At 38.8% G+C, this 13,286-nt stretch overlaps 1 protein-coding gene across 3 annotated transcripts in view; it reads left to right on the top strand.

Annotated features, from left to right (window-relative positions):
- pcnx1 (pecanex 1) overlaps positions 1–13,286 on the top strand; it is a 116,867-nt gene that overhangs the window by 69,586 nt on the left and 33,995 nt on the right. For all 3 annotated transcript variants that reach the window (XM_062041258.1, XM_062041257.1, XM_062041256.1), the window contains 9 exons: positions 2,384–2,537; positions 2,625–2,657; positions 8,613–8,784; positions 9,134–9,244; positions 9,349–9,440; positions 9,509–9,618; positions 11,888–11,993; positions 12,094–12,186; positions 12,257–12,407. In XM_062041258.1, the coding sequence (XP_061897242.1) occupies positions 2,384–2,537; positions 2,625–2,657; positions 8,613–8,784; positions 9,134–9,244; positions 9,349–9,440; positions 9,509–9,618; positions 11,888–11,993; positions 12,094–12,186; positions 12,257–12,407 (1,022 nt within the window). The remainder of the gene's footprint in view (positions 1–2,383; positions 2,538–2,624; positions 2,658–8,612; positions 8,785–9,133; positions 9,245–9,348; positions 9,441–9,508; positions 9,619–11,887; positions 11,994–12,093; positions 12,187–12,256; positions 12,408–13,286) is intronic.

The following is a 13,286-nucleotide window of genomic DNA, read 5'->3' as shown; positions in this document are numbered from 1 at the left end:
ATTCAGTTTTTCAAGGGACGGTTGGCAACTGTAATTGTAACACTCGATGGTGTCTTTTGCTATTTTACGGACCTTTTTATTAATTCTCACGGTAATAAAAATACGGGAAAAGGGGGTCCCTAGACAGCTCAATACGGAACGCCCATTTCTGTTTCTAAATACGGGACAATTCAGTTTTTCAATTGCTATTTTACGGATCTTTTTGTAATTCTCACGGTAATAAAAATACGGGAAAAGTGGGTCCCTAGACAGCTCAATAAAGAATGCCTTTTTCTGTTTCTAAATACGGGACGATTCAGTTTTTCAATTGCTATTTTACGGATCTTTTTGTAATTCTCACGGCAATAAAAATACGGGAAAAGTGGGTCCCTAGACAGCTCAATACGGAACGCCCATTTCTGTTTCTAAATACGGGACGATTCAGTTTTTCAAGGGACTGTTGGCAACTGTATTTGTAACACTTGATGGTGTCTTTTGCTATTTTACAGACCTTTTTATTCATTCTCACGGTAATAAAAATATGGGAAAAGTGGGTCCCTAGACAGCTCAATACGGAGCGCCCATTTCTGTTTCTAAATACGGGACGATTCAGTTTTTCAATTGCTATTTTACGGATCTTTTTGTAATTCTCACGGTAATAAAAATACGGGAAAAGTGGGTCCCTAGACAGCTCAATACGGAACGCCCATTTCTGTTTCTAAATACGGAACGATTCAGTTTTTCAAGGAACGGTTGGCAACTGTAATTGTAACACTCGATGGTGTCTTATGCTTTTTTACGGACCTTTTTATTAATTCTCACGGTAATAAAAATTCCGGGAAAAGTGGGTCCCTAGACAGCTCAATACGGAATGCCCATTTCTGTTTCTAAATACGGGACGATTCAGTTTTTCAATTGCTATTTTACGGATCTTTTTGTAATTCTCACGGTAATAAAAATACGGGAAAAGTGGGTCCCTAGACAGCTCAATACGGAACGCCCATTTCTGTTTCTAAATATGGGACGATTCAGTTTTTCAAGGGACGGTTGGCAACTGTAATTGTAACACTCGATGGTGTCTTTTGCTATTAAACGGACCTTTTTATTAATTCTCACGGTAATAAAAATAAGGGAAAAGTGGGTCCCTAGACAGCTCAATACGGAGCACCCATTTCTGTTTCTAAATACGGGACGATTCAGTTTTTCAATTGCTATTTTACAGATCTTTTTGTAATTCTCACGGTAATAAAAATACGGGAAAAGTGGGTCCCTAGACAGCTCAATACGGAATGCCTATTTCTGTTTCTAAATACGGGACGATTCAGTTTTTCAAGGGACTGTTGGCAACTGTAATTGTAACACTCGATGATGTCTTTTGCTATTTTACAGAGCTTTTTATTCATACTCACGGTAATAAAAATACGGGAAAAGTGGGTCCCTAGACAGCTCAATACGGAACGCCCATTTCTGTTTCTAAATACAGGACGATTCAGTTTTTCAATTGCTATTTTATGGATCTTTTTGTAATTCTCACGGTAATAAAAATACGGGAAAAGTGGGTCCCTAGACAGCTCAATACGGAACGCCCATTTCTGTTTCTAAATACGGGACGATTCAGTTTTTCAATTGCTATTTTACGGACCTTTTTGTAATTCCCACGGTAATAAAAATACGGGAAAAGTGGGTCCCTAGACAGCTCAATACGGAACGCCCATTTCTGTTTCTAAATACGGGACGATTCAGTTTTTCAATTGCTATTTTACGGATCTTTTTGTAATTCTCACGGTATTAAAAATCCAGGAAAAGTGGGTCCCTAGACAGCTCAATACGGAACGCCCATTTCTGTTTCTAAATACGGGACGATTCAGTTTTTTAATTGCTATTTTACGGACCTTTTTGTAATTCTCACGGTAATAAAAATACGGGAAAAGTGGGTCCCTAGACAGCTCAATACGGAAAGCCTATTTCTGTTTCTAAATACGGGTCGATTCAGTTTTTCAAGGGACGGTTGGCAACTGTAATTGACTTTGTCCATGCCGCACTAGCCAACTGTCAAACTTAATACAAAAACCAAAGTAGTTCCAAGCCAATGCCAGAGTTATACCCTGTTGCTCAGAGCTAGCTTTCAAGTAGCTTGTGGATCTACCTCGACAGTGCAGATCCTCATTGCCAGAAGTTGATCAAAATAAACATGACGTATTGTTTAATCATAGCGGTGCCAAAGCGAGATAACTGGATGGAATGCATTGTTGCACCCTTAAAATGTTTTCACTTTGAGGGAATAATCTGAAATATAACCTACTTCAATTCAACACCTGGTCCTCTGCACTTTGCGTAAATAAGTTCTCTGTTAAAAATTAGGGTGTAGTTACTCAACTCTAAAGTTTCTCTGCTGTGTTTGCAGGAACCGAGAGGTTCTGGAGAACGTGCTGGCCGTGGTGCTCGCAGTTTTGGTGGCCTTTCTAGGCTCAGTGTTGCTGGTTCACGACTTCTTCACCGACATCTGGGTCTTTCAGTTCTGCCTCGTCATCGCAAGCTGCCAGTATTCTTTACTGAAGGTAGAATCTTGCGACACTTCTTCCCTTTTTTAACTGTCGTGTAAGAATGTTGGTTTTACTTGGTTTTACTTCTCTTTTGACTGGCAGAGCGTCCAACCAGACTCCTCCTCTCCTCGACATGTAAGTAACAGCAGGCTTTTAGTGGCGCCACCTGTAACTACTACTCTTCCTTATGTGCACTTTCAATATGTACATTGTTACATGGTCTAAGCCAGGCCTGGGCAATTATTTTGACTCAGGGGGCCAAATTTTGAGAACAAAATGTGTCTTAAGTTAAAGTTCAAGTACCAATGATTGTCACACACATGCTACGTGTGGTGAAATTTGTCCTCTGCATTCGACCCATCCTCTTGTTCACCCCCCGGGAGGTGAGGGGAGCAGTGGGGAGCAGTGGGCAGCAGTGGTGCCGCGCCCGGGAATCATTTTTGGTGATTTAACCCCCAATTCCAACCCTTGATGCTGAGTGGAGGTGATGGGTCCCATTTTTATAGTCTTTGGTATTACTCGGCCGGGGTTTGAACTCACGACCTACCGATCTCAGGGCGGACACTCTAACCACTAGGCCACTGAGTAGGTGGGGGCCAGTATATCTATTTTTTAGGAAAACTAATACAAAACCTCACAATAAAGTCTGATTGAATGCTAAAAATGTTATGACAGACCGCCTTAAAAACGGAATGGAATTTAATTTTTTTCTATGAAAGATAAAACCCTGAATATTGACAACATATGAACGTCACACCACCTCTCAATCGACATATTTTACAATCAAGGCAAATGCAACAAACACAGCGAAATATGAACGTGAAGGGTAAAAAAACAAAAAAACACCTACAATCTGATACATCTGATACATCACTAAGCTTTAGAACTTTCTTGTAAAAATCTCCTTCCGCGTCTGTCCCTGACACCCACATTTCAGGCTGGCCGCTCTGGAAACACTCTGTGGAAACGCTCCCCACCCACACTGCTTGGTGCCTCGTCTGACCTGCTGTGACGTAGATTACCATAGTAACTGGTAGGGTTGTACAGCAGGCCTGGGCAATTATTTTCACTCGGGGGGCCAAATTTAGAGAAAAAAATGTGTCTGGGGGCCTGTATATCTATTTTTAGGAAAACTAATACAAAACCTCACAATAAAGTCTGATTGAATGCTAAAAATGTTATGACAGACCGCCTTAAAAACGGAATGGAATTTAATTTTTTTCTATGAACGATAAAACCCTGAATATTGACAACATATGAACGTCACACCCCCTCTCAATCGACATATTTTACAATCAAGCCAAATGCAGCAAACACAGCGAAATATGAACGTGAAGGGTAAAAAAAAAAAACACATCTACAATCTGATACATCTGATACATCACTAAGCTTTAGAACTTTCTTGTAAAAATCTCCTTCTGCGTCTGTCCCTGACACCCGCATTTCAGGCTGGCCGCTCTGGAAACACTCTGTGAAAACGCTCCCCACTGATGGAACCAGATCTTTACCTATATCCATATTTAAGTGTTACTTCTTTACTTCCATAGTCATATTACAAAATAGCTAGTATTCTTCCTTCTTTCTCTCTCATAGTAATGTGTGTCGGCCTTCTAGCAGTGGAATGCAGGGTGTAGAGATAACTCAGGGAGTAGTCTAAACAACGAGGGTGGGAGCGAGGGACAGAGGGAAGAACACAGGACTTCCGGGGTTTTGGGGGAGAGATTGATCTAGACTGGGTGAGGGAACGCTTCTGTACTGGATTTGGTCTCACGTTTGTCTTAAAAGCTTTGAGAATAAACCACAAAATACCAACTACTGCCTGGTGATTAATTTAAACTTCAGCTTATGTGCCATAATACGAATTTGGGAGTGACCAGCAGCTTAAAATCCCTGGGAGGAAGAGCTGGTCAACGCAACACCACCCACACAGCTTGGTGCCTCGTCTGACCTGCTGTGACGTCGATTACCATAGCAACTACCGTATATTTCGGACTATAAATCGCAGTTTTTTTCATAGTTTGGCCGGGGGTGCGACTTATACTCAGGAGCGACTTATGTGTGAAATTATTAACACATTACCGTAAAATATCAAATAATAGGATTTAGCTCATTCACGTAAGAGACTAGACGTATAAGATTTCATGGGATTTAGCGATTAGGAGTGACAGATTGTTTGGTAAACGTATAGCATGTTCTATATGTTATAGTTATTTGAATGACTCTTACCATAATATGTTACGTTAACATACCAGGCACGTTCTCAGTTGGTTATTTATGCCTCATATAACGTACACTTATTCAGCCTGTTGTTCACTATTCTTTATTTATTTTAAATTGCCTTTCAAATGTCTATTCTTGGTGTTGGGTTTTATTAAATAAATTTCCCCAAAAAATGCGACTTATACTCCAGTGCGACTTATATATGTTTTTTTCCTTCTTTATTATGCATTTTCGGCCGGTGCGACTTATACTCCGGAGCGACTTATAGTCCGAAAAATACGGTAGTAGGGTTGTACGGTATACGGGTATTAGTATAGTACTGCAATACTAATGAATCATATTCGGTACCATACCGCCTCTGAAAAGTACCGGTCCGCCACACCCTAAGATTTTTTGTTTAAATAAAGCCAATAATGCAATTTTTTCTGGTCCCTTTTATTTAGAAAAGTATTGAAAAGTATCGGATTAATATTGGTATCAGGACAACACTAGTCACTAAAATATCATGCAAAAGCGCAGATTCCAACCATTGAAATGCGTTGTATAGTTCAAGACTTATGGTAATTAGAAAACATCACTGCACATCATAATGGCAGCTACAGTTTCCATCTTAAAGATGTAAAAAAAATATTTGGGAATGTCCGGCGGGCCAGATTGAAAAGCTTAACGGGCCGCATGTGGCCCCCGGGCCTTAATTTTCCCAGATCTGGTCTAGTCTAAGCTGTGTTCTACTACGACGTGAGGATTTGTTATCATTAAAGACATGACATGAGCTGGTGGAAGTGTGGGTGGGGCTATTTGTCAAAGTAAACAAACCACACACTTTCTTGTCAATATTTCATACATTTTATTATTCATTGTGGTTCTTTAGAGCTTCTTGCGCCAGCAGCTGTGTCTTTTATTAATGTCGCGCTTGCTCAGCTGTGGCGACTGCGGCTTTAAATAGCTGCCCAGAGTTCAGAGAGCTTTTAGATTCAAACACTTGTAAGAAATCAATAATAGTGCAGGGTATGAGACGCATATAGACGCTCACCTTAGGGCTGCCCTGATAAAACCACTATATTTGGTATTTGGCCACCCATTCAAATGATCAGAATCAGGTGTCCTAATCAGTTGGCTTGGCCACAGGTGTATACAATCAAGCACTTAGGCATGGAGACTGTTTCTACAAACATTTGTGAAAGAATGGGCCGCTCTCAGTGATTTCCAGCGTGGAACTGTCATAGGATGCCACCTGTGCAACAAATCCAGTCGTGAAATTTCCTCGCTCCCAAATATTCCGAAGTCAACCGTCTGCTTCATTATAAGAAAAGTGAAGAGTTTGGGAACAACAGCAACTCAGCCACCAAGTGGTAGGCCACGTAAACTGACAGAGAGGGGTCAGCGGATGCTGAAGCGCATAGTGCAGAGACTTTCTGCACAGTCAGTTGCTACAGAGCTCCAAACTTCATGTGGTCTTCCAATTAGCCCACGTACAGTACGCAGAGAGCTTCATGGAATGGGTTTCCATGGCCCGAGCAGCTGCATCTAAGCCATACATCACCAAGTCCAATGCAAAGCGTGGGATGCAGTGGTGTAAAGCAGTGGTCCCCAACCGATTGGTACCGGGCCGCACAAGAAATATATATATATATATATATATATATATATATATATATATATATATATATATATATATATATATATATATATATATATATATATATATATATATATATATATATATATATATATATATATATATATATATATATATATTTTTTTTTTTTTTTTTTGATTAAATCAACATAAAAAACACAATATATACATTATATATCAATGTAGATCAATACAGTCTGCAGGTATACAGTCCGTAAGCACACATGATTGTATTTCTTTATGGAAAAAAATAATAATAAAATGTTTTTTTTGTTTTTTTTTTAAATACATCCATTATTTGCATGGAGTGAGAAGAGAAAGTAAAAATGAGTGTTGCAGAGAGCGAATAAATTGTGGATAAAACAGGAAAAGTCACCTTGACAGTATGGTAGTTTCGCTGACATTTCAAAATGGACCATAGTTAGACCAATGTGGTCTGTAAATCATGCAAGGCACCCGTCCCCACCAAGACCGGTAATACCACACCACCACGACCAACCATTTAGAGCACAGCTGTAACTTCATGGCACTAAACCTGCAGACAATAGTTATTCTTAGGTTTTTCTGTTTACATTTTCACATTCTGCACTATTTTCTTACACTTTATTAAGTATTCCTTATTTTTACACCTTCACTTTAAGAGGTTATTGTTAAATGTTCAATGCGATTTTAGAATTCTGCTCACATTGAATGTTTTCCATGCTTGTGTTGACATTCCATTTCCTTTCTGCCTTGATAGTTGTGCGGATTATAATCACAGGAAGGTTACGTTCGAAATAATGATTAAGTGTATTTAAGTGTGATTAAGTGTGGAACAATTTCCCTTGTGGATTATTAAAGTTTGTCTGAGTCCATCCATCCACCCATCCATTTTCTACCGCTTGTCCCTTTTTGGGGTCGCGGGGGGTGCTGGAGCCTATCTCAGCTGCATTCGGGCGGAAGGCGGGGTACACCCTGGACAAGTTGCCACCTCATCGCAGGGCCAACACAGATAGACAGACAACATTCACACACTAGGGCCAATTTAGTGTTGCCAATCAACCTATCCCCAGGTGCATGTCTTTGGTGGTGGGAGGAAGCCGGAGTACCCGGAGGGAACCCACGCAGTCACGGGGAGAACATGCAAACTCCACAAGGAAAGATTCCGAGCCCGGGATTGAACCCAGGACTACTCAGGACCTTCGCATTGTGAGGCACATGCACTAACCCCTGTGCCTCCGTGCTGCCCAAGATATAACATCATAATTAATAAATAAAAAGTCAAAATTGTGTGATAAGATGTCTTATGAGATCAGGTCACAATTATGAGATAAAAAAAAAAAAAAATCAGGAGATAAAGTCTTAATTTTGAGTTTAAAAAAAAAAAAAATCGAAATTATGAGATAAAAAAATCTAGTTTATGAGATAAAATCAAAATTATGAAATCGAAATTTGAAATTATCAGATAGAAAATTTAAATCATTAAATAAAGTCATAATTATGAGATAAAAAAGTCATAATTATTAGATAAAAGAAATTGAGATTATGAAATAATATGAAATAAATTTAAAAAATCGAAATCCCGATATTAATTGAGACTATGAGATAAAGTAATAATTATGAGAGAGTGAAATAAGAGATTAAAAATGTAAATTTTTAGACTAAAAATTTAAATGATAAAATTAAGTCAAAATTATGAGATACTTTTAATGATGAGATAAAATGTCAAAGTTATAACAAAGTCGAATTTATGAGGTAAAAAATTTAAATTATGAGTAAATAAATTCAAAACGGAGATATATAAGTCTAAGTCTTATAATCAAAATTAATATAATTTTCTCCTGGTCCTTACTTTCGATACGTCATAAAAATAGCAATAACCATCAAAATCGAGCGATATCAAACACTTATATCCTAATACAGTTGTTTTAGTTATATCGCCCAGCCCAAGCTCATCTTATATAAAATTTGCAGAAAAAACGCCCCCAGGAGAAGAAATGTTTTTTTGGAAGATGCTCACCCACTCTTGTCAAATCTTCCATTTATTCTCTCTGCAGAAACGTTGTTTCTACACAAAATCAGGCATTTTTAAGCCGCAACAAACATAAAAGCCCGCAAAATTCTGGAGGGACTGTCTTATTGTGTATCAATTACTGAATGAATCATTTGTATAAACGCTACTACACTAGATGGATGTTTTTGAACTCCTCCTCCAGTGTTTGTTCAAAGCGTGCCTTCTATCCACTTCTGCAGGGCCACAACCGCATCATAGCGTACAGCCGGCCCGTCTACTTCTGCCTGTGCTGCGGCTTCATCTGGCTGCTCCACTACACCAGCCTGAGGACGAGCTCTTCACGCTTCACGCTGTACGGCGTCGCGCTCACCAGCTCGCTCGTCCTCGCCTCTGCAAGGGACCTCGTCATAAGTAAGGGGCCCATGTAGAAGCACAGTAAACATTACTCACTTGAGGTATCGGGGGGAAAAAAAATCCTCGATGCTGCGGCAATTTTCTTGACTTGTGTCTGTGTAATTGTGCTTGCGAGCAGACACGTTAAAGGAATGCCCAACCTCCTTGTGTACAGTGGTTAATATTGCTGCTGTTGTCATGGAGACATGCCTCAGGGACGCATTACGATGCGTGACAATTAACACTTACGTGTGGGCTGTGCAGCATCTGTTTAAGAAAAATAATTGTATGATACTAATGACTGTGTGTGTGTGTGTGTGTGTGTGTGTGTGTGTGTGTGTGTGTGTGTGTGTGTGTGTGTGCGCAGTCTTCACGCTGTGTTTCCCCATCATCTTCTTCGTGGGCCTGCTGCCGCAGGTCAACACATTTGTCATGTATCTCTTTGAACAGCTGGACATGCACATCTTTGGGGGCAACGGTGAGCAAGGCGCACACTTAACATTGTTATTTTGATGTGCTCTTCATCCTGTTGTGTACTAACGTGTTGGGACATAATGTTAATGTGTGCATCTTGTTTGATAGCCTCCACAAGCCTACTGTCGGCGCTCTACAGCTTTCTTCGCAGCGTGGTCACCGTCGCGCTGCTGTACGGTTTCTGCTATGGCGCCCTGAAGGTGAGCTAATACAGGTGCCAGGTTGGTGTTTTTGTGGATCGTTTAACTGCCCGTTTGTCGTGTCTCAGGAGACCTGGGAGCCTCACCACATCCCCGTGCTCTTCTCGGTCTTCTGCGGCCTCTTGGTGGCAGTATCGTACCACCTGAGCCGGCAGAGCAGCGACCCGTCTGTCCTCATGTGAGTTCTCACGCAACCAAACACCACTCACCTGATATGCTCGGTAGGGAAAAGTTTTGTGACTTATTATTGTCTTATTGGTAATAGTACTGGAAACTTAGACGTAGGAAGGAAAAAAAGGACAGCTATAACCAGAGGTGGGTAGAGTAGCCAGAAATTGTACTCAAGTAAGAGTACTGTTACTTTAGAGCAGGGGTCACCAACCTTTTTGAAACCAAGAGCTACTACTTGGGTACTGATTAATGCGAAGGGCTACCAGTTTGATACACACTTATATAAATTGCCAGAAATAGCCAATTTGCTCAATTTACCTTTAACTCTGTTATTATTAATAATTAATGATATTTATCTTTGTGGAAACACTGATCATCTTGATTTCTCACAATAAATATATATAGAAACAGATAAATATCAATATGCAACACGTTATTTTTATATTTTCTCTAAGTGCACATTTTTCAAATTGAACATTTTCAAATGATCACTTCTAAGACAGTCTTGTGAAATCACAACATCCCATTTTAACTAGCTAGCCACTAACATTTTTTAACAAATCATGAATTACTTTAATAACTCATGTAAAATACCAAAGTCAACTCTCAAATTTTTAAATAAGTCATGTCACACTTTGAACTGGACATCAAATCTGTTATCTGTTTCTTTGTCAGTTAGTGAAGACCAAGTCTTTAAAATATTTTCTTGGATTTTCAAATTCTATTTGAGTTTTGTCTCTCTTAGAATTAAAAATGTCGAGCAAAGCGAGACCAGCTTGCTAGTAAATAAATAACATTTAAAAAATAGAGGCAGCTCACTGGTAAGTGCTGCTATTTGAGCTATTTTTAGAACAGGCCAGCGGGCTACTCATCTGGTCCTTACGGGCTACCTGGTGCCCGCGGGCACTGCGTTGGTGACCCCTGCTTTAGAGATTTATTACTCAAGTAAAAGTAAGGATTAGTCACCCAAATATTTACTTGAATAAAAGTAAAAAGTATATTGTGAAAAAAACTACTCAAGTACTGAGTAACTGATGAGTAACCTGTTCGCTTCCAAAGGACAAAGGTCGCAAACAGTTCACAGAAAAGGTCAGTCCAAAAAGAGTTTGCAAAACAGTTCAAAAAGAGTTCGTAAAATAGTTCAAAAAGAGGTCCATAGAACAGTTCAAAAAAAGTTTGTGGAATAGTTCAAAAAGGAGGTTCAAAAAGAGGTCGTCTGGAAATTGGGCAGATCCTGCCTTCTCTCCTCTTTGAAGTCCTTGGGTTAGAACTAGAGATGTCCGATAATATCGGTCTGCCGATATTATCGGCCGATAAATGCGTTAAAATGTAATATCGGAAATTATCGGTATCGGTTTTTTTATTATCAGTATAGTTTTTTTGTTTTGTTTTTTTAATTAAATCCACATAAAAAACACAAGATACACTTACAATTAGTGCACCAACCCAAAAAACCTCCCTCCCCCATTTATACTCATTCACACTCATTCACACAAAAGGGTTGTTTCTTTCTGTTATTAATATTCTGGTTCCTACATTATATATCAATATATATCAATACAGTCTGCAAGGGATACAGTCCGTAAGCACACATGATTGTGCGTGCTGCTGGTCCACTAATAATACTAACCTTTAACAGTTAATTTTACAAATTTTCATTAATTACTAGTTTCTATGTAACTGTTTTTATATTGTTTTACTTTCTTTTTTATTCAAGAAAATGTTTTTAATTTATTTATCTTATTTTATTTGATTCATTTTTTTAAAAAGTACCTTATCTTCACCATACCTGGTTGTCCAAATTAGGCATAATAATGTGTTAATTCCACGACTGTATATATCGGTATCGGTTGATATCGGTATCGGTAATTAAAGAGTTAGACAATATCGGCATATCGGATATCGGCAAAAAGCCATTATCGGACATCCCTAGTTAGAACAATATCTTTCTGTTGATTACCATACATAAAAGAAAACAGAAAACCCTTCATGTTGCTTTCCCCCTTACACAGTGGAGTTTTACGAGCCTACTTCTTGGTAGGATTCAAAAACAGCTTTTGTCTTCTTGCCAGGAATCTGACAGCGGCCCTCTTCATTATGTAGTTGGATAGCCCTGGCTTATACTCCCTAAACAACTGATCGATGCAACAGAATATAAATTTAAGCCTTTTTTTCTAATCAAATTAATTTATTTAATCGATTCCTCATTGCAGTAATTTGACTCAGAAGATGTGTCTAAACAGTTCATTTCTACGTGTTTCCATGTCGCCTTGCAGCTCCCTGATACAGTCAAAGATTTTGCCCAATTTGAGAGACAGCAACCCAGAAGACCCTCTGTCAGAAGTCCAGGACCCTCTGCCTGAGAAGCTGAGGGCCTCGGTGGTGAGTGAAGAGCTTTTGTTCGGATGACCAAGCATCATGACGCAGCGTTCAAAACAGTTGATGGCAAACAATGAACGTCTCTGATTGTTCTGTTTGTTAGAACGAGCGTCTGCAGTCCGACCTGATCGTCTGCGTGGTCATCGCTGTGCTTTATTTCGCCATCCATGTCAGCACCGTCTTCATTGCCCTGCAGGTATACACTTAAAATATCAATTTTTGTTGTGTATTGTGCTTTAGCCGTGTGCTTCCTGCGTCCCTCTCAGCCTTTCCTGAGCTACGTGCTGTATGCTTTGCTGGGGACGGTGGGCCTGCTCACACACTACCTGCTGCCTCAAGTGCGCAAGCAGCTTCCCTGGTACTGCTTCTCGCACCCATTGCTCAAAACCAAGGAGTACTATCAGTTTGAAGTCAGGGGTAAGTACGCAGAATTCCACTAAGCCACTGTTGTTACACTCTTCGGAAATAATAGTAACAATACACTACATTTATAACTTTTCTGTTGTACTCAAGTAATGTAATGTTAAATAATTAATATATTTAAATACAATTAATCTATTGTTGTCAAGTGATTAAAATTGTTTTATTCATTTTGTTTATATGTATGTATGGATATATGTGTATATATGTATGTATGTATATATGTGTATATATACATATATATTTGTGTATATACATATGTGTGAATATACATGTGTGTGTGTGTATATATATATATATATACACACAAATATACGTGTGTGTGTACGTGTATATATATATATACATATATAAATGTGTGTGTGTGTGTGTGTGTATATATATATATATATATACACACACACACATATACACACCTGTGTGTGTATATATATACAGTATATATATATATATATATATACACACACACACACATCTTTACGTGTGTGTGTATATACACATGTATACGTGTGTGCGTGTGTGTATATACATGTGTGTATAATATACACACATGTATATAATATACATGTGTGTGTATATACATGTGTGTGTATATATACGTGTGTGTATATATACACGTGTGTGTGCTTGTATATACGTGTGTGTATATACATGTGTGTGTATATATACGTGTGTGTATATATACACGTGTGTGTGCTTGTATATACGTGTGTGTATATACATATATACATGTGTGTGTTTATCTATACATATGTACATGTACAAACCCCGTTTCCATATGAGTTGGGAAATGGTGTTAGATGTAAATATAAACGGAATACAATGATTTGCAAATCCTTTTCAAACCATATTCAATTGAATGCACTACAAAGACAA

The sequence above is a fragment of the Entelurus aequoreus genome, linkage group LG03 (assembly GCF_033978785.1).
Source record: "Entelurus aequoreus isolate RoL-2023_Sb linkage group LG03, RoL_Eaeq_v1.1, whole genome shotgun sequence".
In the NCBI taxonomy this organism is placed as follows: Eukaryota; Metazoa; Chordata; class Actinopteri; order Syngnathiformes; family Syngnathidae; genus Entelurus; species Entelurus aequoreus.
The sequence above is the reverse complement of the archived record's forward strand: the minus strand, read 5'-3'. Positions and strand labels throughout refer to the sequence as shown.